The sequence below is a fragment of the Barbus barbus genome, assembly GCF_936440315.1.
Source record: "Barbus barbus genome assembly, chromosome: 19".
NCBI classification, from domain to species: Eukaryota; Metazoa; Chordata; class Actinopteri; order Cypriniformes; family Cyprinidae; genus Barbus; species Barbus barbus.
The window spans coordinates 23,538,107-23,562,227 of record NC_136747.1 but is presented as its reverse complement, the minus strand read 5'-3'; the positions used below and the strand labels follow the sequence as shown (position 1 = coordinate 23,562,227).

At 38.4% G+C, this 24,121-nt stretch overlaps 2 protein-coding genes across 2 annotated transcripts; both read left to right on the top strand.

Moving 5' to 3' along the window:
• Positions 1-379: 379 nt before the first annotated feature.
• LOC306885051 (C-type lectin domain family 4 member C-like) lies at positions 380-8,620 on the top strand. Its single transcript, XM_079441364.1, has 7 exons — positions 380-512; positions 1,232-1,360; positions 2,486-2,575; positions 2,854-2,925; positions 3,022-3,173; positions 7,294-7,406; positions 7,636-8,620. Exons 1-7 carry the CDS (start codon positions 437-439, stop codon positions 7,796-7,798), a joined length of 795 nt encoding a protein of 264 aa, XP_079297490.1. The 5' UTR covers positions 380-436; the 3' UTR covers positions 7,799-8,620.
• Positions 8,621-9,146: 526 nt separating this feature from the next.
• On the top strand, positions 9,147-18,006 carry LOC306884911 (lectin BRA-3-like). The gene is made up of 9 exons (XM_079441148.1): positions 9,147-9,243; positions 14,416-14,560; positions 14,891-14,975; positions 15,413-15,541; positions 16,379-16,429; positions 16,526-16,594; positions 16,902-17,050; positions 17,139-17,251; positions 17,440-18,006. Exons 3-9 carry the CDS (start codon positions 14,900-14,902, stop codon positions 17,600-17,602), a joined length of 750 nt encoding a protein of 249 aa, XP_079297274.1. The 5' UTR covers positions 9,147-9,243; positions 14,416-14,560; positions 14,891-14,899; the 3' UTR covers positions 17,603-18,006.
• The last annotated feature ends 6,115 nt before the right edge of the window (positions 18,007-24,121 follow it).

Below are 24,121 nucleotides of genomic sequence, written 5' to 3'. Positions count from 1 at the left end.
GTTCCTGTGAACACAACTGTGCTGTATGTCAGCGCACTAACCACAAGGCTATCAGCGCCAACAATGATTAGCTTTTTGTCAACTCGCAAACCCACCGTAGTTCTTACATTAAGCCAAGTTTGGGAAACCCTGGTTTAATGTAATGTGTAATGCATTTTATGATGTTGATTTAAAAAAAAAAAATTCAATGTATTTTCTCTCTCTTTGCTATTTATATCAATTCAATGGAAAGTTTAAAACAAGTTAGAAAAAAAGTAATTAACTACATTTTTCATCATGTAATGTGTAATCAGTAATGGATTACAATTTTTAAGTAATCTACCCAGCTCTGTTCCTGTTTGTTTTAATAAGAATGACACTTTATTACTTCCTTATTCTCAGCAATCTCAATCAGCATTCAAGTCTGATAGAGCACGTCTTCTGTCAGGCTCATGAAATGGATTCAATCTATGAAAATTTTAGTTTCATACCCTCAACAATTGCCTCAGGTGAAAAACCCTCTCAATGCAATGGTAAGGCAGGAGTTTTATCAGTATACATTACAAATTCTATTTTAAAGGTTTAGCACTGGTACAGTATAAGGTTTTCTTATGTTCTTTCAACAATTGCACATTTGGCAGATGCCTTTGTCCGAAACATCTTACAATACATCGTGGAAGATCTATCTTATATGTTCATGTATTTCAATTAAATGCTGTCAATTAGATTAAAAAGCTCTGTCTTCCTGCTGTTAGACAGTAGATCATAATGCTATCATCTCCAGTGTCATTGCTTCAGAAAGAAGAAAGAGTTCAAATGCAATGTTGAATGCAGGATTAGATAATAAGAGCATCTGCCAAAAGTGTAAACGTAAATATGCCAAAAGCATAAATATACATAGATATTTGCTGAAAGTAGCAGTGATGTGTGAACCGGTGTGAAATGAGCATTTTTATGTCCTGTGGGCAGACTAAGAGTCCATGTTCTCAAGATGCTTTAATGAGCAGTGGTATATTTTTTCTCATCTGTCTTGTTAGAATATTGTTGCACAAGCCTAGTTGTCACAACATCTGTACCTGATTTACTACAAGAGTACAATTTATAAAATGTCAAGTTGGGGCAATATAATTTGGCAGAAATTAACTGTAAATTCAGGAATAGTTTCATACAGCTATGCTGGACTGATTAAAGAGTTAAGAGATGTATAAAATATGTTCTAATTTTCTTTATCTCATCAAATTTCTGACCACAGTTAACTCCAGTCAAATGCAAGAACGAGAGACAGCAGTCACTTCCCCAAAGCGGACTAAAGTTCTCCTGACTGTTCTGGGTTTCTCTCTTGTTTTTGCTCTCGGAGGTCTCTGCACTCTGTGGATGCTTTGTGAGTATAACTGATACTAGATCTTTGCTCTGTTCAGGGTAGAAAACACATTTTTATTTTTAAAATCATACTTTTAGTAAGCACTGAACAGCACAATATGTGGGTTGCTATGGTGTGACTATATTATTTTGAAATAAGGTTTAGGTTATTGTTAGTCTCATATTTCCCTACTATAGTAGAGAAAATCAGTATGTATAAATACTCAGATGACCTACTACTCCAGCGTGATTCTGAAGTGCATACGATGGACATTTTATTATCCTATGAGGCCACGGGAGAGGATTTATGAATGGCTATGATGTGACGCAACTGATACTGGTTGGTCATGTGACAATAACAACATGGTGACTCTACTACATCCACATTACATTCATACTATATAGAATGTACTCTTTTTGTGGTTGGGAAGTAATCAAAAGAGCACTCAAGATACTCAAGAGTATGCGATTTCGGACGCAGCCCAACCTAAAAAGTGAAGCCAAAACATTTCGATCCCCCCTGGTGGGTGGCTGCAGGATAGGTCATAAACCCTGCCCTCTCCATGTAAACGAATGGGACGTGGGCCCAAAACTATTTTAGGTCCTTTTAGGTAGTTTACTAATAACAATGTATGTTCTTAATGTACTTTTTTAAAAATAGGTTTGCTTTGAGTTAGTTATTTTATGCTGTAAGAAGGGGGTGTGGCATCATGATTGTGTGCTTGTGCTTGAGTCTGTGGCAGTTAAGGCAGGACTTTAATTCTGTGGCTCTACCTCACAAGCACCACTGCACAGACTATTGCTCCAAATGAAGTCACTGGTGCAAGATGACAGTAGCCACACACGAGACATTTTATCTTCCCTTTTCTATAGTGTAAGGAAGAGGAAGTATTTTTTAACAGTCTATGTGTGAGAAACGTCTGTGCTTTTAGGAAATGAAACTTTTGGTAAGAAAGATAAGATTCGGGACTGGAAAGCAAATGCCTTTTATTCATTTTCAGCATTTTTAACTACAATTAATTAACTCCATTCAAATGTTTTTGTTGTTGTTTGTTTGTTTTGTTTTTAGATCATTTTAGTCTTTATATATAATCATGATATGGATTATCCTCAAATTCAAATCTACCAATATTTTGTCTTTAATAAGATAATTATAAGCTTGCTGATTTTGAATCACTGAATGAACAGCACATCATGATTTCAAAGCAACTGTCAGCTCAAGAGATCAACAGCACAAGTGAGAAAGCAATGTTTCATAAATATTAGAGCACATTTAAAGTAGCTTTTTACTGAATTGACCTTGTTTTGTTCTTACCAAGTTCTGATGAGAGAGCAAGAAGAACTTAAAGCCAATTACACAAGAATTATAGAACACTTTCCACCTCATGTTGGTGAGTTGGCTTTTGACATTTTCATTACTTTTTTATAATTCAGCTTTTAAAACTGCCTCAGTCTTTTAAGGTCAATTCTTTAATGGCTGCTTGTTTTCTCCTTTTTTAACTGTCTTTTCATCAGTCATGAAGAAAGAGTTTAATGATCTTACAGCCAGATACAACACACTTAGAAAATGGTTGTCATTTTACGATGGTGAGTGCCAGTTTGTATACAAAGTGTGATAGAATATTTTTGCACAAGGAACCTAAATAATGGAAGATTTTATTACACTTTATTCATTATTCACAGCTCAGTCTTGTAATCTCTCTGTGGATGGCTGGATAGCTTGTCGTGGAAAGCTGTATTTATTCAGCTCAGATAAACTGAACTGGTCAAGCAGTCGAGATGTCTGTGTTTCAAAAGGAGCTGATCTGGTCACCATAACCAGCCAATCAGAACAGGCAAGTCAGATCAATTATTAACTGGATTAACTGATACTAAAAGTAAGTGTAATGAAAACAAACTTGACTTACAGCTGGGAGGTATTCCAGAAAGCAGGTTATGTGACATACCCGGGTATGTTTAACGGTAAGTAAGCGGATAAACTCAGCATTCGGTTCCAAAACCGGAGGTAAATAAAGCAACTTATTCTGTGAACATAACCTGGGGCCTGTACCATGATGGTAGATGAACAGATTCAGAGTTACAGGATTAGTTTTGAGTTGACAAAACCAAACCACTGCAGTCCGGCTTTGTTGGTACCATGATGCTGATCATCAACTTTCTTTGTCAAACGAAAAAAGGCGTTGATCCTGAGTTTGTGGAGCACGTGCACATGAATGTTTGACATCACTGGCAATCACGAGCTTTGGTTAAAGGTTTTGCTAAAAGTTATGCGATTGAAGAATATGATTCATTTAAATGCATTTGCAATGAAAAAAGTACTTGTTCATGAAAGAGGACAAATAAAAGAAATGATCTTGCTTTATCAGTGCAGTGACAAGTGAAACTTTTTAAATTAGTAGTATATACAGTAGTTATAAATATACAGCGATAGAGACTCGAATATGTAAGGTCACATAGTCATTTTTAAAGCATTATCTATTGATTACCAGTGTTGGGGGTAACGCCTTACAAGTAACGCGAGTTATGTAATAATACTACTTTTTTCAAGTAACTAGTAAAGTAACGCATTACTTTTTAATTTACAAGAAAATATCAATTACTTTTTCAAAAAAATAACGCCAGTTACTTTTTTCCCCATTTATTGACTGACAGGTCGCTGTGTGAGCATGCTGTTACTATAGATCTAAATGTGAATGTGCATGAATTCATCCCACTCGCAAAAAACAGATTTAGTATTCATCAAAATTAATTAAAACAGTGAAATGCAAACTCAGAATATGACGCAAACTGCAATAATTAAATATATTAAACAACACAAATGTATCTAATCCTATTTTATTAACGATGTCTTTGCTGCTGACATTTGATCCAGTTCAACCATACTAATAAGCAAAAATGACTTTAGATAAACTAACAATTGTACTTCATTGTTTTTTTTTTTATTGCCGAAGAGTGTTAAACCTTCTTATCCTGAGTTTTACTTTACAGACGTGTTCACAAGATACAGGGCTTTTACATTTGTATTAATGTAATTTCTTGTATTAAAAACAATCAAGCCCTGCTCATATTTAAAAAGTAACGCAAAAGTAACGTAACGCATTACTTTCCATAAAAAGTAGCTAAGTAACATAATTAGTTACTTTTTAGGGAGTAACGCAATATTGTACTGCATTACTTTTAAATGTAACTTTCCCCAACACTGTTGATTACACAATTTATATTACATACAATCTGTATATGGGTAGTTGACGTATCAATGTTTCCTATGTTGTGATGGGAAAAAAGGACTCTAACATTGAAGATATACCTCTCTCATGCTATTTGTAACTCTAAGAATGAAGATACATTTTTTTCATGTTATTTGTATTTGTTTTCTACATTTTTGCTGTCACACCATAGGACGCAGTCCTATTTTTATTTGTCAACTACCCATATATTAACATTCATTTAAATAAATGATTTATGATAACTGTTAAACTAAAATTGCTTGTGAGGAATGGATTAATATAATATAAGTCACAAAAGTAATTACCATTAAAGCCAGACAATTTGTTTAGTGACCTTTAATTTGGAGCAAGATAAACTGGGGGAGTGATTTTTTTTTTTTTCATCCAATTTCAGTTTGAGATCTTTAACTCAGAACATAACCTGCCCTGGAGCAGGTTAGCTGTGGAGTGTACGTTACTATGGCAATGAACGCAGCTAAAAGCCAAGCCATTTTTATGGTACTTTCAGGGTTTACTTCAGATTTACTTATATATATATATATATATATATATATATATATATATTATATAAGTAATATAAGGTAACATTTACAGTCAGGTCCATAAATATTGGGACATTGACACAATTCTAACATTTTTGGCTCTATACACCACCACAATGGATTTCAAATGAAACGAACAAGATGTGCTTTAACTGCAGACTGTCAGCTTTAATTTGAGGGTATCTACATCCGAATCAGGTGAACGGTGTAGGAATTACAACAGTTTGCATATGTGCCTCCCACTTGTTAAGGAACCAAAAGTAATGGGACAGAATAATAATCATAAATCAAACTTTCACTTTTTAATACTTGGTTGCAAATCCTTTGCAGTCAATTACAGCCTGAAGTCTGGAATGCATAGACATCACCAGACGCTGGGTTTCATCCCTGGTGATGCTCTGCCAGGCCTCAACTGCAACCGTCTTCAGTTCCTGCTTGTTCTTGGGGCATTTTCCCTTCAGTTTTGTCTTCAGCAAGTGAAATGCATGCTCAATCGGATTCAGGTCAGGTGATTGACTTGGCCATTGCATAACAGTCCACTTCTTTCCCTTCAAAAACTCTTTGGTTGCTTTTGCAGTATGCTTTGGGTCATTGGCCATCTGCACTGTGAAGCGCCGTCCAGTGAGTTCTGAAGCATTTGGCTGAATATGAGCAGATAATATTTGCTGCGTTTCTTCATTTGCATGTGTTCTGAGCATTTGCAGCGTTTCTTAATTTGCATGTGTTGTGAGGATTTGCAGCGTTTCTTAATTTGCATGTGTAGTGAGCATTTGCAGCATTTCTTAATTTGCATGTGTTGTGAGGATTTGCAACGTTTCTTAATTTGCATGTGTTGTGAGGATTTGCAGCGTTTCTTAATTTGCATGTGTTGTGAGGGTTTGCAGCGCATGTGCTGTCAAAATGATGAAGATGTTTTCTTGATTTGCTGGTGTTTTTTTCTATTTGCATGTGTTTTCTGAAGTTGCAGCGCGTTGAGCTCTCTCGGCCACCGTACTATTATATCAATATTTATTTATTGTAATATACTTATTATGTTTATTTTATCGTCATCTCACATATGGAACTGCATTCAAACTAGTTTTTTCTTCTTTTTGCAACAGGCCATTTTCTATAATGTATTTCTATAATAAAAATACATAATTAATCAGCATCAAACAAACAATATAATTCTTATTCTCAGTGATTAAAGATTAAAGATGAAACGAAAAGTTTGAAAAATGATTGCACAACCACCAATTTGGTTGCGATATGCACTAGGTAATGTAAATGTCCATTGAACAGAAGAAGAAGAAAGAAGCAGCTCTGTTGAGAATGTCTTGCTTGTTATCCAGAAACATACTCGTTTTTCCTACCATTATACTGTACCTCAAGTAAGCAAGGTTTGGGGTAATTGCACTACCACCGGAATAAAATAAACCTTGTTATAATAGTGTGTCATAATTAATGTATATCAATACAACTTAAATATGACATTTTATATATAATATCACACACAAATTTTCATGCCCACTGGAGTCTCGTCAGTAGGTCATGCATGCGCTAATAGTTCTGAAGTTTAGCTCTGAAGTAAACTAACCCTGAAAACATAACCTACTCCGGAGCAGGTTATGTTCAGAGAATAAGTTGCTATGTTTGCATACCCTGAAAGTTATCTCCAGTTTTGGAACCGAAAGCTGAGTTCAAACGCATACTCACCCTTAAACATACCTGGGGATGTCACATAACCTGCTTTCTGGAATAAACCCCTGGTCTCTCATTGGATCATGTTCATTTGCCTTGTTATCTTGTTTAGCATTCCCATTTTGTCATTGTTTGTTTGTCATGTGATTACCCATGTGATTGTATTTAAGCTCTCATGTTTGCTGCATTGCTTTGTTGTGTATTGAAGTGCGTACTGTTGCTGTTCCATGTGTCAGATCATTATTTAGTGTCAAGTCAAGCTTGTTTTTGTTTTGTTTCATGTCATGGATTAAGTTCTTAGTTTATGTTTTTGGGTCATCAAAGTTCTAAATAAACTGCGCTTGGGTTCTTTATGCCATCATCATTGTCTGTTTCATGACAACTACTTTACAAGGTGATTTAGGTTTTGATCACAGATGAAAGTTTATGTTATGGGTGTGTGTGTTTTGTTACCTTTACCTATACTAACACAATTATTTTACACTATCGCCTTTATTCTCCATCAGGATTTTCTGTTCTCTAAAATAAAACAGACGCACTGGATTGGTCTCAGTGATCTGGAAACGGAAGGACACTGGGTTTGGGTGAATAACCAAACTCTCAATGAAACTGGAGTACAGTAAGAACTCTGCATTTGTGATTTTCTTTCTTTTTTTCCTCTTTTTCTTTTTTCTTTTTAATTGTAAAGTTGGTTGCTTGACCAATTTTAATTTTCTTAACATTTTTACAGTGATTACCTCTCTGTATTAGTATTGCAAAACCACCAGTTATTTATTTTCATTTTACTTGTTTTACCTTGACCAAATGCATGATTGCTTGTTTCTTAAAGTTTTTTTTTTTTCTTAAAGGTTCTGGTTCAGTGTGGGGCAAAGAGAACCTGATAACTGGAGAAACCAGGATCCGTCAGGAGAGAACTGTGCTAGTCTGGGAGATTCAAATGGAAACTTTAAATCTTGGTTTGATGCTTCTTGTAAAACACAGAAAAAGTTTATCTGTGAAAAGATCTATTAATTTATCTTTATCAGTAATACATAATAAAATGTCAATGATACTTCATGCACTCTACATTTGCAGAGCAAAATTGAATTCGGATTTGCTTGCTTTTACCCATCTAAAAATGCTGCATTTCTCCAGTTTTGACTTTGCATATTTTAATGAAGATCTGAAGCAGATTTACCTAATAAAACAAAAGCTTTTTTGTTTTGATAACTCACACATCACTCATCTTGCAGTCAGTTTAAACATCATAAGGACATGCAATGCTGTAATTAAATGCTTCAATATCATCTGTGAAACCACTGTGATCAGCAGATGGCAGCCCTGTATAGCTATGAGTAGCCTAGAACTAAAATAAACAGTCAAGATCTGTTTTGTGCATGCATCTAAAATATTTTTTTTCCTGTTCTGTCACTTTGTATATGTTTATTGTTTTATCCACAAGCAGCCTCTACAGCTTTAATGACTTCTATTCATATTTCAAAAATGTCAGAACTACTTCTGAATTTGTCAAACTACTGTTTGAAATTAAGTTGGTATTTTAGGAAGTTGCATAATTTGCTACAGCAAATCAAAATGCTGAAAATTTGAGGCTGAATATATAGGGCTTGTAGTGTAATATATATTTGATGAGGTTTTAAGACAGTCTACAGTGTATCTCTACTATGATGTTTTTACCACCATCCTCATTCTTTCCTCTTGGAGAACACAAATATCATATTATATTAAGGTTCTGCAATATATAAATATATTGTGGAAACTTAATTTCCTGTAGAGATGCTTTGCAACGATTTGTATAGTAAAAAGCGTTATACAAATAAACTTGAACTTGAACACAAATACATTTCCATATTCCTTATTTTCAGAGACCATCACATATTCAAACATGCAGTTTCTAGATTTGTTATTCTGGCTCATAACCTCATAACTTCATGTCTTTATTAATATAAGAATGACACATTAAGTCGTGGCCTAATGGTTAGAGAGTTGGACTCGTGATCCAAAGGTTGCGGGTTCGAGTCTCCGGCCGGCAGGAATTGTAGGTGGAGGGAGTGAATGTCCAGCGCTCTCTCCACCCTCAATACCACCACTGAGGTGCCCTTGAGCAAGGCATCGAACCCCCAACTGCTCCCCGGGCGCTGCAGCATAAAATGGCTGCCCACTGCTCCGGGTGTATGTTCACGGTGTGTGTGTGTTCACTGCTGTGTGTGTGCACGTTGGATGGGTTAAATGCAGAGCACGAATTCCGAGTATGGGTCACCATACTTGGCTGAATGTCATTTCACACTTCACTTCACACACTTCATTATGTGACTTCCTTATTCTAAACAATCTCAAGCAGCACTCAAGTCTCATAGGGCACCTCTTCTATCAGGCTCATGAAATGGATTCAGTCTATCAGAATTCAAGTTGCATACTTTATACAGTTGCTTCAAACGAAAAACACTCTCAGTACACAGGTAAGTCCAGGGATATTATCAGCATGCATTACAATTTCTATTATTGTAGTAAATGTTTTGGTGTTTGTGTTTGTTTGTGTTTGTCAATGTGTTTGTGTTTGAGAGTGTGTGTCTGTGTGTGTGTGTGTGTGTGTGTGTGTGTGTGTGCACCTGGTATTCATCACGTCCTGGGGACCAAATGTCCCCACAAGGATAGTAATACCAGTAAATCTTAATCTTGTGGGGACATTTTTTGGTCCCCATGAGGAAACAAGCTTATAAATCATACAGCATAAAGTTTTTTGAAAATCTAAAAATACAGCATGTTTCCTGTGAGGGCTAAGTTTAGGTGTAGGGTTGGTGTAGGGCAATAGCACATACAGATTGTACAGTATAAAAACCATTACGCCTATGGGATGTCCCCATAAAACATGGAAACCCAACATGTGTGTGTGTGTGTGTGTGTGTGTGTGTGTGAACTGTACACAGAGTCGAGATCACTGTGTGATCTAGTAATCAAAAACAGCAAAGCAGAGCAGGTGTGTTCACCAGTTAAACACTTAATTGCTTTGCTGTATTGCCCATTTTACTTCTGTAATGTCATGTATTTCTGAGTTAAGGGTTGTTCACACCAAGGACGATAACTACTGGTAGATTCTGATCAGCTGTCGCACTGTCGCAACTGTCACAAATCTATTCCACAACGAAGATTGTAGCTATCAGTCACTAAGTATAGACCTATATATTTTTATAATGGTAAAATTTTTTAATATTTATGAATTAGATTATGTACTTACCCATTCCCTCCATTGTGATAATTATATGTCATTCTGAAAATATAATTATTATAAATTATATTTTTATTAAATAACACATAGCCTTTATCTACAAGCCCTACTATTCTCATATCAAGATTCAAGATTCAAGATTTTTATTCTTCACATACACAATTATACAGAGTATAACCCGCAGTGAAATGTAAGTCAGGTCCGCTCCAAGGACAGTGCAATTGTATAGTATACAAATATAAGAGAAAGAAAAGTAGAAAAAAAAGAATAAAATAAAAGATAAAAAATATAAATGTGCAGGTCAGTATGTTGTTGACTTAAATAGTAATATAAGAGGAATGTGCCAAAGAATGTGCAAAAAAGTTGTACAGTGTATTTAAATAGCAGCAATATGAGGTAGAAAAAATTATGAATAGCTTATTGATATAGTGATATTTACATGGAGTCATGTGATGTTATGACACAGAGTTGTGCCTGGGGGAAGAAGCTCCTCCTAAGTCTTTCAGTTTTTGCCATCAGGCTATGGAAGCGTTTACCAGATGGAAGCAAAGTGAATAGACTGTTACCATTGTGATTTGAGTCCTTGATGAGTTTGACAGCTCTACTTTTGCAGCGTTTGAGGTAGATGTCCTGCAGAGAGGGCAGAGCAGACCCTGAGATGTGCTCAGCTAAGCGCACAACTCTCTGTAGTGCTTTGCAGTCCTGATTGGAGCTGTTTCCATACCACACTGAGATGCACTGAGTCAATACACTTTCTATGGTCCCTGAATAGAAAGTTTTCAGGATTGCTGGTGAGACCCTGAATTTCCTCAGCTGTCCCAGATGGTACAGTCTTTGCCTGACTTTCTTAACCTGTGTTTGGATGTGTGTAGTCCAAGTCAGGTTCACGGAGATGTTTACACCGAGGTACTTGAAGCTGCTCACCCTCTCCACAGGGGTCCCACTGATCATAAGAGGAGTGTAGGGCTGCTGCCGTCTCTTCCTAAAGTCCATGATCAGCTCTTTAGTTTTGCTCACATTCAGAGAGAGACAGTTGTCCTGGCACCATGATGTGAGTCTCTCTACCTCATCCAAGTATGCAGTCTCATCGTTGTTGGAGATGAGACCCAGAACCACAGTATCATCAGCGAATTTGATAATAGATGTGGAGCTGTGAGAGGACACACAGTCATACGTGTAGAGAGAGTAGAGCTGGGGACTTAGCCCTGTGGGACTCCTACGTTCAGGGTGATGGAGTTTGAGGTGAACTGGCCAACTTTCACCACTTGAGGTCTGCCGGTGAGGAAGTCTTGAATCCAGTCACAGAGTGAGGAGTTTAGGCCAAGGTCTGTGAGTTTAGATGCTAGCTTGATGGGGACTATAGTGTTGAAAGCTGAGCTATAATCAATGAATAGCAGCCTTACATAATTCACATTGTTGCTGTCCAAGTGTGTGAGGGAAGAGTGGAGGACGTGAGAGATGGCATCGTCCGTAGATCTGTTTGGGCGATAGGCAAACTGAAGAGGGTCCAAAGTATCAGGTATGGAGGAGCAAATGTGGCTCTTTACAAGTCTCTCAAAAACCTTCATGACTATAGATGTGAGGGCAACTGGGCGATAGTCATTCAGGCAAGAGGGTTTATTGTTCTTAGGCACAGGGATAATGACTGATTTTTTGAATGAGGTGGGAACCACGGAGGTAGCAAGGGACTCATTAAAGATGGAAGTGAACAAACCAGCGAGCTGATCAGCGCAGGACCTCAGAACACGGCCGGTTATCCCATCAGGTCCGGCAGCTTTCCTGACGTTCACTTTCTTTAGCGCCCTCCGAACCTCATCCTCCGACACGGTGATTACAGGATTATCGCTGCTCTGCCTGCTGCTTCCTGACGCACTGGACGGCAGAGTCGTGTCGCTGCCGTTGCAATCGAAGCGGCCGTAGAAGATGTTTAACTCGTCGGCCAGCAACGAATCTGCTCTCACCTCTGCGGAGGATTTGTTTCGGAAGGCACAGATGGTCCTCAGTCCCTGCCACATCCGTCGAGAGTCATTGAGCTGGAATTGAAACTGAATTCTCTCTCTGAATGGCGGCATGGTCTGATTTACCAAAAGCCGGTAGTGAGCGGGCTTTGTAGGCATTCTTAAACTGAGTGTAGCAATGATCCAGTGTATTTGGTCCTCAGGATACGTGTTGATGAAAGTTCGGCATGACCTGCCTGAGGCTGGCTTTGTTAAAGTCTCCCGCGATGATAAAGGCAGCGTCAGGATGTTTGTTAATGTAGCCGCTGAGCACATCGTGAAGCTTAGACAAAGCCAAGCCGGTGTCTGTCTGTGGTGGAATGTAAACAGCAGTAACAATGATCGATGAAAACTCCCGGGGCAGATAAAATGGGAGGCAAGTAATGGAAAGATGTTCCAGATGAGGCGAGCAGGAACGCGACAGAATGGAGATATTCCTGGGATTACACCATTTCTTGTTGATCATGAAACACACTCCTCCACCCCTGGATTTACCTGCCTCTGCTGTTCTGTCCATCCGAGAAAACAGAGAAGTTATCACTCGGCATTACAGCAGTGTCCGGGACCGAGGACGAAAGCCATGTTTCGGACAAACAAGATATTACAGTCCCTTATGTCCCGTTGGAAACTAATCCTGGCTCTAAGATCATCTATCTTATCTTTCTTTTCCCCCACTCTACCCTATATCTCACAAGTCAGAATTTCAAGAAAAAAAAGTCAGAATTGCAAGATATATACTCGCAATTCTGAGAAAAAAAAGTCAGAATTGTGAGTTTATATCATGAGATTCTGACTTTATTTCTCAGAATTGCGAGTTTAAATCTCACAATTATGACTTTTTAACTCGCAATTGCGAGTTTATATCACGCAATTTTGAGAAAAAAGTCAGAATTGGGAGTTTGTATCATGCAATTATGAGAGAAAAAAAAAAGTCAGAATTGTGAGATAAAAAGTCGCAATTACCTTTTTAATTTTTTATTCAGTGGCGGAAACGGGCTTCCATACCTTTCACACATTTAAGCATTGGACTCAAACTCAATTCCTGGAGGGCCACAGTTCTGCACAGTTTAGCTCCAACCATGCAGCTCCAACTCGCACCTTGTTGGAAGTTTCTAGTGATCCTAAAGACCTTGATTAGCTGGATCAGCTGTGTTTGATTAGGGTTGAAGCTAAACTGTGCAGAGCTGTGGCCCTCCAGGAATTGAGTTTTAAATGCGTTTAAGCCTGCAAATTGCTGTAAAAATCACTGGCTAGTACACAAATGTGCTGTTCAAACAACCAACTGCGTTCCATCTTTTTACTGATAAAATACCATTCACTCATCAGTTCCAAAAAAACGGGAAACTCTGTGACGTCAATCCTCAGCAATTATGTTTAAATATAGCGCTGTTTTCTTCATCCATCTTTAGTTTCACCATCTATTACATGCCTTATGAAAATTAACCATGATTTTACTTTAAATTAAACCAAAATACTTGGTTATGCTGTCAAAACATGGTAACCCCAAATTAACCATGGTTTTGCTACAGTAATCATAGTTTAACCATGGTGTTTGAAGTAAAACTCTTATGCAAATTATATCATCCACCAAACATAGTAACTACATTTTTACTATAACAAAACCAAGGTTAATATTCATAATGGATAATAAAATGTAATGAACATGAGAGAATGTATATGAGTAAGCAAGTTAACTGACTGTAAATCATTTGTTTATTTGTGATTACTTGTTTATTTGTTTATTTAATGATTACTAACAATTATTTATTTAGAATAACATGTCTTGATTAGTTATTCTCAATAAAACCAATAAATAGTCCATTTCGATTTTGTTACCTTAAAAGTTAAAGAGATTCACTGGATTGGTTTTAATAATTTTAAAATTGGTTTCAATAGTTCATGCAAACACTTGATTAATAATGTAGCCTAAGAATCAAATGTCACAATGAAAACACACCAAATAATTTAATATGAACTTTTTATTACCTCAGGCCTATAGTTGGCACTAGTACTCCATCACAAAGAGCAATTTAAACCTGGGTTTAGTTTTAACTGTGAGCCCATGCTGGTAAATGTTGTGACAACACCATTCTGTGGGCAAAAAGCATGGCTTTGTGTCGAGTTGCATGGGCCTCCTGTTCACAGATTCATTAAAATGATCCAATTCATACGAATTATATGTTCATTATCATTATTTAGAGTGACAACATGTCTGAAAATGCATATAAGTGGAGTGACAGCATTTTCAAAGCATTTTGCATAAGGAAGCATCCTAGTCAACGTAAGAGGCAATTAAAAGAAGCTATCAATTAAATTTCACCCATAGTTATAAGTCCATGAAAAGTTAATATAACCAAATATGTTCATAGTTTGACAAACATTTAATGAGTTGCACATTCTTTTCACAGAACTGTACATTGAACTCAGTGAGACAAACTCACTTTCTCTGACTTTGAGGTTTGGTAACTTCCTGCATGTCTCTGTATGAATCTATCAGAATGAGCAAAGATGCGCACAGACGCAGCAGAACAGTAAAGAGTGACAACAGCATCAGTACGTACTGCTTATCACTTTGAGTGAAATTACTGATATGTTTTTCAAATGTTTGTTTAAATGTAAAAATACGTGTGACTGATTTTTGTTAAAATTATATTTGTTAAATATTAAAACATTATTTATCTAGGTTTAATTTTTAAATCATGCTGGAATGTATTCATCACATTTGATCTTTAAACACTGCTAAATCAACTTTAATTTGTTCCTCTTCCTCCATTTGCTAACTTCTTGTATTTCCTGTCTGTATAAACGATATTTAATGACAGTAGTAATACTTCTGTGGCCCTTTTTGTCCAGCAAACACTCAACCTTCACGTCTTTTATCAGGTCAGCAAAATGGATTCAATCTATGAAAATACTGATTACATGCCTTCGATGACAGCTTCAGATATCAGATGCTCTCTGTACAGAGGTAAGATATTATAGGTTTTATCATTTATATTTTTTTAGTTCTATTTAGATGACACCAATATCATATTTAGAGATTTATTCACCGCTGAAAGAATCTTCATGCATTCTAAAACAAAATATCAAATGAAAAAAAAGTTATAAAACTGAATTTTAATTTTAATTCTAAAGATGCTTACATACACATCCTTGCTTTCTTTTTCTTTATCAACCATTTCACAAGCGTTGACCATTATTGATTTGTTATTTTATTTATATGAGTTTAATTTCTCACAAATGCTGTGAGCTCATTTAAAGGACATGGTCCTGCTAAGAAATTCAGTTATAAAAGTTCAAGAATAGTTTAAATACATTTTCAAAAACATGTTACAGGCCACAATGAAAATTCTGAACTTATTTGTTTGGAATAATTTGTAACTTTAACACAATTTCTGACCCCAGACATGTCCTTTCAAGAACAAGAACGAGAGCGAGAAGTCTCTTCTCCTAAGTGGACTAAAGTTCTTCTGACTCTTCTCAGTTTCTCTCTTGTTTTTGCTCTCGGAGGCCTCTGCGCTCTAGGGATGCTATGTGAGTAGAGAAATGTGAGATCTTTAATCTGTTCAAAGTGCATTCAGGTTGCACTCTGTTCAGGGTGCATTTACTAGTGTACAGCAGAAGCAGCTTTTCAGCACTTATGCAATAAAAAAAAAATTCAAAATCATACTTTTGTCAGACAAAGTAGTTTTAAGATGCAGATTATAAGCAATTATTGTTGCATTTTTATTTTTTTCTATTGGTGATCAAATTGTGAATCAGGTGTTTGCCTGGATATTACAATGAATTAAAAAAACTATAGGCAACACTTAACAATAAGGCTTTTTTTAAAACATTAGTTAATGCATTAACTAACTTGAATAAAGGACAACATTTATTGTAAATGTTAATTAATACAAATGTTTATGTTCATGTTGCATTAATGTTAACAGTTACAACTTCTGATGTTAAAAATGCATTATTACCGTAAATGTTAAGAAGAATAAATTCTGTAGAATTATTGTTTATTATAAGTGTTACCTAATGTAGTTAACTAATGAAACCTTACTGTAAAGTGTTACCTAATTATATTTCTGTTCTGTTGCCTAAAATAAGAAGTTAATTTTAAATATAATAACATTTTTGTAATTGTACTAAATTAAATTATTTTCTAAACCCCTAAGCCTTTACATTTTTCATATTAAACTGCAAATAATTCAGCCTGAAGCATTAATGTACAAATAACTTCAGTCTGACAGTGTGCAATTTTTTTTAGTTTTGTAAACTTTATACTTTAAATATCCCCCTTTTGACTTGCATTGTTCAAAATGAAACCGATATGAGGACGTCATTTCTAATAATTGCTGCTGTGATTGTTTACTCTTTAATCAGATGTATATACGCTTGCCGATTTAAAATCAGCTCAAGAGAAGAACAGCACAAGTGAGAAAACATGAAACAGCAGAACACAAACACGTTTCATTTACAGTAGTATTCACTGAACTGACCACATCTGATGGTTTTCACATTTTCTTCAAGTGTCGAGAGAACTAGAAGAACTGAAAACCAATTACACCATAATTAAAGAACCGCCGTCCCTTTGTGTTGGTGAGTTGGCTTGTGTTTGCCATTTTTAATAACTTTTTTGTTGTTGGTTTTTTTTCCCTTTTTTTTTTTTTTTTTAATTAAGCATTAATTCTATCACAATATGTGTATGCAAACTCACACTAGTTACAAGGACAATCATTCTGGCTGTAAGTACATCAAACTCTTTCTCCTAAAACAAGTAAATAGTGCATTGGAATGCATTTGTCTTACTTTTTAATGTGCAAGGCAAGCACACGGAACCAAGGTTTGATGAGCTTCAAATTTATCGACGATGGAAATTTTACACTCTTTAATTCATTATTCACAGATGAGAGCAATCTCTCTGTGGATGGATGGAAAGCTTTTCGTGGAAAGCTGTATTTATTCAGCTCTAATAAACTAAACTGGTCAAGCAGTCGAGATGTCTGTGTTTCAAAAGGAGCCGATCTGGTCACCATAACCAGCCAATCAGAACAGGCAAGTCATTTTCCGGCTTGAGTTTGGTGTATGAATTGTATGTAATGAGATAAAAGATACGTAAAAAATATGTGTGTTTCTCCTTTAGGAGTTTCTGTTCTCTAAAATTAAAGAGATGCACTGGATCGGTCTCAATGATCTAGAAACTGAAGGACACTGGGTTTGGGTGAATAACCAAACTCTCACTGAAACTGAAGTACAGTAAGAAAAATCTGTCATAAATAACTGTAGAATAAATACAGCTGTTAAATCACTGCAGTTGAATGACAAATGATTGTACATTTTTCAATCGTCCAAAACCTCACACAATCACCTTAACTACAGCTCTGTTATACAATTATTGTAAGGATAAAAATGTGTTATTTACCCAGACTGTTTGTGTCTTAAAGGTTCTGGTTCAGAGATGGGCCGACAGAACCTGATAACTGGAGAAACCAGGATCCGTCTGGAGAGAACTGTGCTAGTCTGGGAGATTCAAATGGCAACTTTCAATCTTGGTTTGATGCTTCATGTAAAAAAAAGAAAAAGTTTATTTGTGAAAAGAAAAAATAATTGACCTCTATCAGTGGTACTAATTAATAAGGTCTATACTGAATTTGCATATGCATAGCAAACTAGAGGGAGGGCTCTTTTAGATTTGCTTACTCATGTTTTTGTTGTAAAAATGCTGTATTTTTCTCTAGAAATGAACTGAAAGATGCATTTAAATGTGTCCTGTTTAAAGTTGAATCTAGAAGCTGTAAAGCATACTATGCTTGATAACACATTTTGTTTTACTAGCTCACACATCACTCAACTTGCAGTCAGTTTTATTTATGTGATCAAAGATCATTTCATTTTCCAGTCAAAGTCGAGGCTGGGGTGTGCGATATACAGTAAATCTTCTGTGATAATGGTAAGTGTTGTAATGATGTGCGATCTGACATTATTGAGTATATCACAAAAGCACACAGAGTGTGCATGCACATTTAGTCTATTAAAATTCTAAATTCAAGGCATTCTGAACTGTAGACTGAATTTAAAAATCCCAAATCAAATGAATACATAATGCAAATAAAAGAAATCTCTTAATTTAAACAAAGAAAGGCTTTACTTGAAATGACCACTGCATTTTAATGTCACATTTGTTTTATCGATTTTCAACCGGCTTGGGGTGCATCGTTACGTCCTTAAGTTCGTCCACATCTTCTGTCAGGCTCATGAAATAGATTCGATCTATGAAAATTCTAGTTTCATACTTTCAACAATTGAAAGTATGAAACTATGAAACTTCCGGTGAAAAACCCTCTCAATGCGGAGGTAAGGCAGGAGTATTATCAGTATGCATTACAAATTCTATTTTAAAGATTTAGCACTGGTACAGTATAAGGTTTTCTGATGTTCTTTCAACAATTGCACATTTGGCAGATGCCTTTGTCCGAAACATCTTAACCTGCATCGAGGAAGACCTTTATATCTGTTCATGTATTTTAGTGGAATCAAATGCTGTCAATTAGATGAAAAAGCTCTGTCTTCCTAGTGAGACAGTAGTTCATGGTGCTATCAACTCCAGTGCCATTGCTTCAAAAAGAAAACTTAGTTCAAATGCAATCTGAAGATGCTTTGAATAAAAGCATCTGCCAAAAACGTGAAGGCAACAGTGATGTGTGAACTGTTAACGAAAGTAACGTTAATCCTCTGCGTCTTCAGTGACTCAGATGTCGGGAGTAAATGACGACTGTTATGTTCATTATTACGTCCAACAACAAAACACCTCAATTGCTTAATCGGAGACATTCTTGTCTTCCCTTGCACCGGAGTCGACACAATGGCACACAGCTCTCAGCTCACTCAGGGTGGGTCTAAAGTAAGACCGTTAGTGGGAGCGGTCTGTGCAGAACTACGTCATTCTGACAGGAATCTCAGAACAGCCTGATTTGAGAAAGGGGATTTTAAAATAGGGATTTAAAAAAAACTACTGGGTGGATTTTTATCATTATAGGATGGATGCATACACACACTTCTAACGCACATTTATGTTCAAACAACATGTAAAAGTGAATTTTGCATCCAATAACCCCTTTAACCAAGTAAATTCATGCATTGTTCCAGAGAGAAATTCTGTACTGATTCAAGGGTTCTCATAAAAATTTCTACCACAGGTAACGCCACTGAAGAGCAAGAAAGATTTTGTCTGCCTAAATGCACAGAAATTCTTCTGATTGTTTTTGCTGTCTCTCTGTTTTTTGCTCTTGGAGCCAGTCTCTATGCTCTGAGTATACTGTATGTGAGCATAACTAATATATACCACATAGTGTTACGGTTTTTAGTGGTTGTAGTAATTAAATAAAGGTTCAGGAGAACGAAGTAGCATCAACACACTTTTATCTTTTATTAAACAACATTAAAGTGAGACAAAGACAAGGGGAGAACTGAAGACTTATAAAGGGACAGGAACAAAAGAACAAACAAGATGATTAATACAAAACAGGTGAATGGAATAAACGATGATTAACTAAACTAGAACAGGAAAAACCAAATAAGGGCAAACAGGAACTAAACGGAAACCGACACGTGACAGATATCGCCCTGGAGGCCAGAGCAGGGCCAGGACAGGGAGGAGACAAGGGAAGCCTCCAGGGCGGATCCGGGGACTTGGCAGGCGCTTTGGATAAAAGTGTGAGCTAAATGAATAAATGTAAATGCAAATGTTGCCAACTTCAGAAAAGGAAAATACGGGACAATCACGTTTATGTGTGTGTTGTGTGTTTTATAGACAGATTGCACTTTTTATACAATTCATTAATAATAATTAATATAATAATAGTTCTATAAAAAAAAAATACAAATTTTAATTGCATCACTTCTAGGGCTGCATGATAAATCGCATGCGATATCCAATGTGCATCTTGTCAGTAAATGGGGAAGTCATGGCCTAATGGTTAGAGAGTCGGACTCAAAATCCAAAGGTTTTCTCCTTGGCAGATTCCTCTGAGGAAGGATCTACTGACTCAGAGACGGGGCACCTTATGGCACCGGCGTCCAGACCTAAGAAGCTGGAAACTTCATGTCTGGTCCCTTGACGGGACGCGGAGGTTCTAGGTGACCTACCCCAGGGGGTAGTTGACACCATCACTTCGGCGCCGTCTACGAGACAGGCTTATGCCTTGAAATGGAACCTGTTCGTCGAGTGGTGTTTTTCTCACCGAGAAGACCCCCGGAAGTGCCCGATCTGAGTCTTGCTCTCCTTTTCGCAGCAGGGGTTGGACCGAAGGCTGTCTCCCTCAACCCTTAAAGTCTATGTGGCTGCAATTGCCGCCAACCGCGACCCCGTGGAATAATTAATTTTTAAATAAGCTTTATTAACGTTGTGTTGTGTTTTGTATACATTTATATTCATACTTGTGATTGTATTTTATATTTTCAGAACCACACATCTATGCACATTTAATAAAAACCATTTGGATATCTAAGTGAGACATCATTGTTCTGACCGGACAAACTGTAGCCTTCACCCAAACCCCGACTAGCAATATAGTGCAAATTCACAAGATTTTTAATTTACAGTACAGATAAACAATTGATAAAACTTGGCTTACTGAATATCAAGTCCCTTTCTACAAAAGCACTTTTTGTAAATGATTTGATCAATGATCATAACCTAGATTTGCTCTGTTTGACAGAAACATGGCTAAAACCAGATGAATACAGGTCCTTCTCAAAAAATTAGCATATTGTGATAAAGTTCATTATTTTCTGTAATGTACTGATAAACATTAGACTTTCATATATTTTAGATTCATTACAACACAACTGAAGTAGTTCAAGCCTTTTATTGTTTTAATATTGATGATTTTGGCATACAGCTCATGAAAACCCAAAAGTCCTATCTCAAAAAATTAGCATATCATGAAAAGGTTCTCTAAACGAGCTATTAACCTAATCATCTGAATCAACTAATTAACTCTAAACACCTGCAAAAGATTCCTGAGGCTTTTAAAAACTCCCAGCCTGGTTCATTACTCAAAACCGCAATCATGGGTAAGACTGCCGACCTGACTGCTGTCCAGAAGGCCATCATTGACACCCTCAAGCAAGAGGGTAAGACACAGAAAGAAATTTCTGAACGAATAGGCTGTTCCCAGAGTGCTGTATCAAGGCACGTCAGTGGGAAGTCTGTGGGAAGGAAAAAGTGTGGCAGAAAACGCAGCACAACGAGAAGAGGTGACCGGACCCTGAGGAAGATTGTGGAGAAGGACCGATTCCAGACCTTGGGAGACCTGCGGAAGCAGTGGACTGAGTCTGGAGTAGAAAAATCCAGAGCCACCGTGTACAGGCGTGTGCAGGAAATGGGCTACAGGTGCCGCATTCCCCAGGTCAAGCCACTTTTGAACCAGAAACAGCGGCAGAAGCGCCTGACCTGGGCTACAGAGAAGCAGCACTGGACTGTTGCTCAGTGGTCCAAAGTACTTGTTTCGGATGAAAGCAAATTTTGCGTGTCATTCGGAAATCAAGGTGCCAGAGTCTGGAGGAAGACTGGGGAGAGGGAAATGCCAAAATGCCTGAAGTCCAGTGTCAAGTACCCACAGTCAGTGATGCTGGTGTTGGTCCACTGTGTTTTATCAAGGGCAGGGTCAATGCAGCTAGCTATCAGGAGATTTTGGAGCACTTCATGCTTCCATCTGCTGAAAAGCTTTATAGAGATGAAGATTTCATTTTTCAGCACGACCTGGCACCTGCTCACAGTGCCAAAACCACTGGTAAATGGTTTACTGACCATGGTATTACTGCGCTCAATTGGCCTGCCAACTCTCCTGACCTGAACCCCATAGAGAATCTGTGGGATATTGTGAAGAGAAAGTTGAGAGACGCAAGACCCAACACTCTGGATGAGCTTAAGGCCGCTATCGAAGCATCCTGGGCCTCCATAACACCTCAGCAGTGCCACAGGCTGATTGCCTCCATGCCACGCCGCATTGAAGCAGTCATTTCTGCAAAAGGATTCCCGACCAAGTATTGAGTGCATAACTGAACATAATTATTTGAAGGTTGACTTTTTTTGTATTAAAAACACTACTTTTATTGGTCGGATGAAATATGCAAATTTTTTGAGATAGGAATTTTGGGTTTTCATGAGCTGTATGCCAAAATCATCAATATTAAAACAATAAAAGGCTTGAACTACTTCAGTTGTGTTGTAATGAATCTAAAATATATGAAAGTCTAATGTTTATCAGTACACTACAGAAAATAATGAACTTTATCACAATATGCTAACTTTTTGAGAAGGACCTGTACATTACTTTAAATGAGTCTACCCCCCAAGATTACTGCTATAAAAATGAGCCACGTCCAAAAGGTAAAGGGCGAGGTGTTGCTACAATTTATAGCAATATTCTCAGTATTTCTCAGAGGGCAGGCTTTAAGTATAACTTGTTTGAAGTTATCGTGCTGCGTATAACATTATCTAGAGAAACACGTGCTAGTGATAAATCCCCTGTGATGTTTGTACTGGCTACTGTATACAGGCCACCAGGGCACCATACAGACTTTATTAAAGAATTTGCTGATTTTCTATCTGAGTTAGTACTGGCTGCAAATAAAGTCTTAAGTGTTGGCGATTTTAATATCCATGTCGATAATGAAAAAGATGCATTAGGATCAGCATTCATAGACTGTGGCAAGGGGGGGCGTGGTTAGCGGAGGCTGCAGCGGGAGAGAGAGCCTGGAGACGAGCGGTGAGTAAGTGGGTCAAGTACAAGATGACATGCACCTGTTTCTCGTTCCCAGTGATTGGCGTGGAGAGTGTACAAACGCCACAGAGAGGCAAACGGCAGGAGAGAGAGACACAGACTGAGGACTCGGGACTACGGAACTGTTGCGCTACTGGAGTGAAACGGAAAAAGACTGTGAACTTATGTTTATTTGTGGAAGTGCATTGAGCACACTGTTATTTTTGGGACATTTACAATAAATAGTCCGAGCCTCAGTCACGCTGACTCCGACTTCTTCCTTCCTCTCTTGTGAACCTTGCTACACTGGTGCCGAAACCCGGGAAGGAAGAAGCCCGGCCGCCGCTATCATGCAGACCCCGCCAAGTTCGCCGTTTGCGGAAGTCATCCAATCGCTCGCGGGCCTCCACCAGGAACAACACCAGGCGCTGCTGGAGATGAGAGACGACCAGGAACGTCGTTTCCGCGCTCTCGTGCAGGCCCAGCAGGAGGACCGTGAGCTGTTCCGGAGCTGGATGGACCAGGGGGTACGGGCAGGTGGGCCGACGGTCAGGAGTCCAGAGGGACCCCCCCATCTTCCACTGAATAAGATGGGGCCGCAAGATGATCCAGAAGCTTTCCTCGAGTTGTTCGAGAAGACGGCTGAGGCCTGTGGGTGGCCACGAGACCACTGGCCAGTGCGTCTCATCCCTCTGCTGTCGGGGGAAGCCCAGATGGCGGCCCAACAACTGCCCGTCCAAAACCTCCTGGTCTTCACCGATCTAAAGCGAGCCATCCTCCAGCGGGTCGGCCTGAGCCCAGAACAACATCGCCAGCGGTTTCGGTCGCTGGAGCTGGGCGATCGTGGCCGGCCCTTCGTGCTCGCTCAGCAGCTCCGGGACGCCTGCCGCAAATGGCTGTTGGCCGGGGAAGGTGACGTCGAGCAGATCCTCGACCGAGTGGTGCTGGAACAATTCATCGGCCGTCTCCCGAAAAAGACGGCAGAGTGGGTCCAGTGCCATCGCCCGACGTCGCTAGACCTGGCTATCCAGTTGGCGGAGGACCAGATGGTGGCGTGCCCCGGAGTCAGCGAACCCCTGCCAGCTGTCTCTCTCTCTCTCTCTTCCCCTACTGTCCCTTCTTCCCCCCGTCCTATTCCTCTTCCCAGGTCCCGTCTGGGAATGCCCCCTCGCGTCCCACCCCGGGGACGGGGTGGGCCCCCTCCAGAAGCTGTCGCCGGCCCGAGAGCACCGCCCAGGGGGGCGGGGCTAGCCAGCGCAGCGACGGCAGCGGTACCCTTGTCTCCACTCTCTCCACGCCAATCCCTTGACCCACTTCCTGCCACTAGGGCGGCGGGGAGGCCTGGGCCGGCCTGTTGGCG

What these genes read in the sequence shown, in the direction of transcription:
- LOC306885051 (XM_079441364.1), top strand. Translation starts at nt 437, where the DNA reads ATGGATTCAATCTATGAAAATTTTAGTTTCATACCCTCAACAATTGCC. An exon ending in TCAAGAGATCAACAGCACAA is followed by an intron (nt 2,576 to 2,853) that starts GTGAGAAAGCAA and finishes TCTTTTCATCAG; the next exon opens with TCATGAAGAAAGAGTTTAAT. An exon ending in CTCAATGAAACTGGAGTACA is followed by an intron (nt 7,407 to 7,635) that starts GTAAGAACTCTG and finishes TTTTTCTTAAAG; the next exon opens with GTTCTGGTTCAGTGTGGGGC.
- LOC306884911 (XM_079441148.1), top strand. Translation starts at nt 14,900, where the DNA reads ATGGATTCAATCTATGAAAATACTGATTACATGCCTTCGATGACAGCT. An exon ending in ACCGCCGTCCCTTTGTGTTG is followed by an intron (nt 16,595 to 16,901) that starts GTGAGTTGGCTT and finishes CATTATTCACAG; the next exon opens with ATGAGAGCAATCTCTCTGTG. An exon ending in TAACCAGCCAATCAGAACAG is followed by an intron (nt 17,051 to 17,138) that starts GCAAGTCATTTT and finishes TTTCTCCTTTAG; the next exon opens with GAGTTTCTGTTCTCTAAAAT.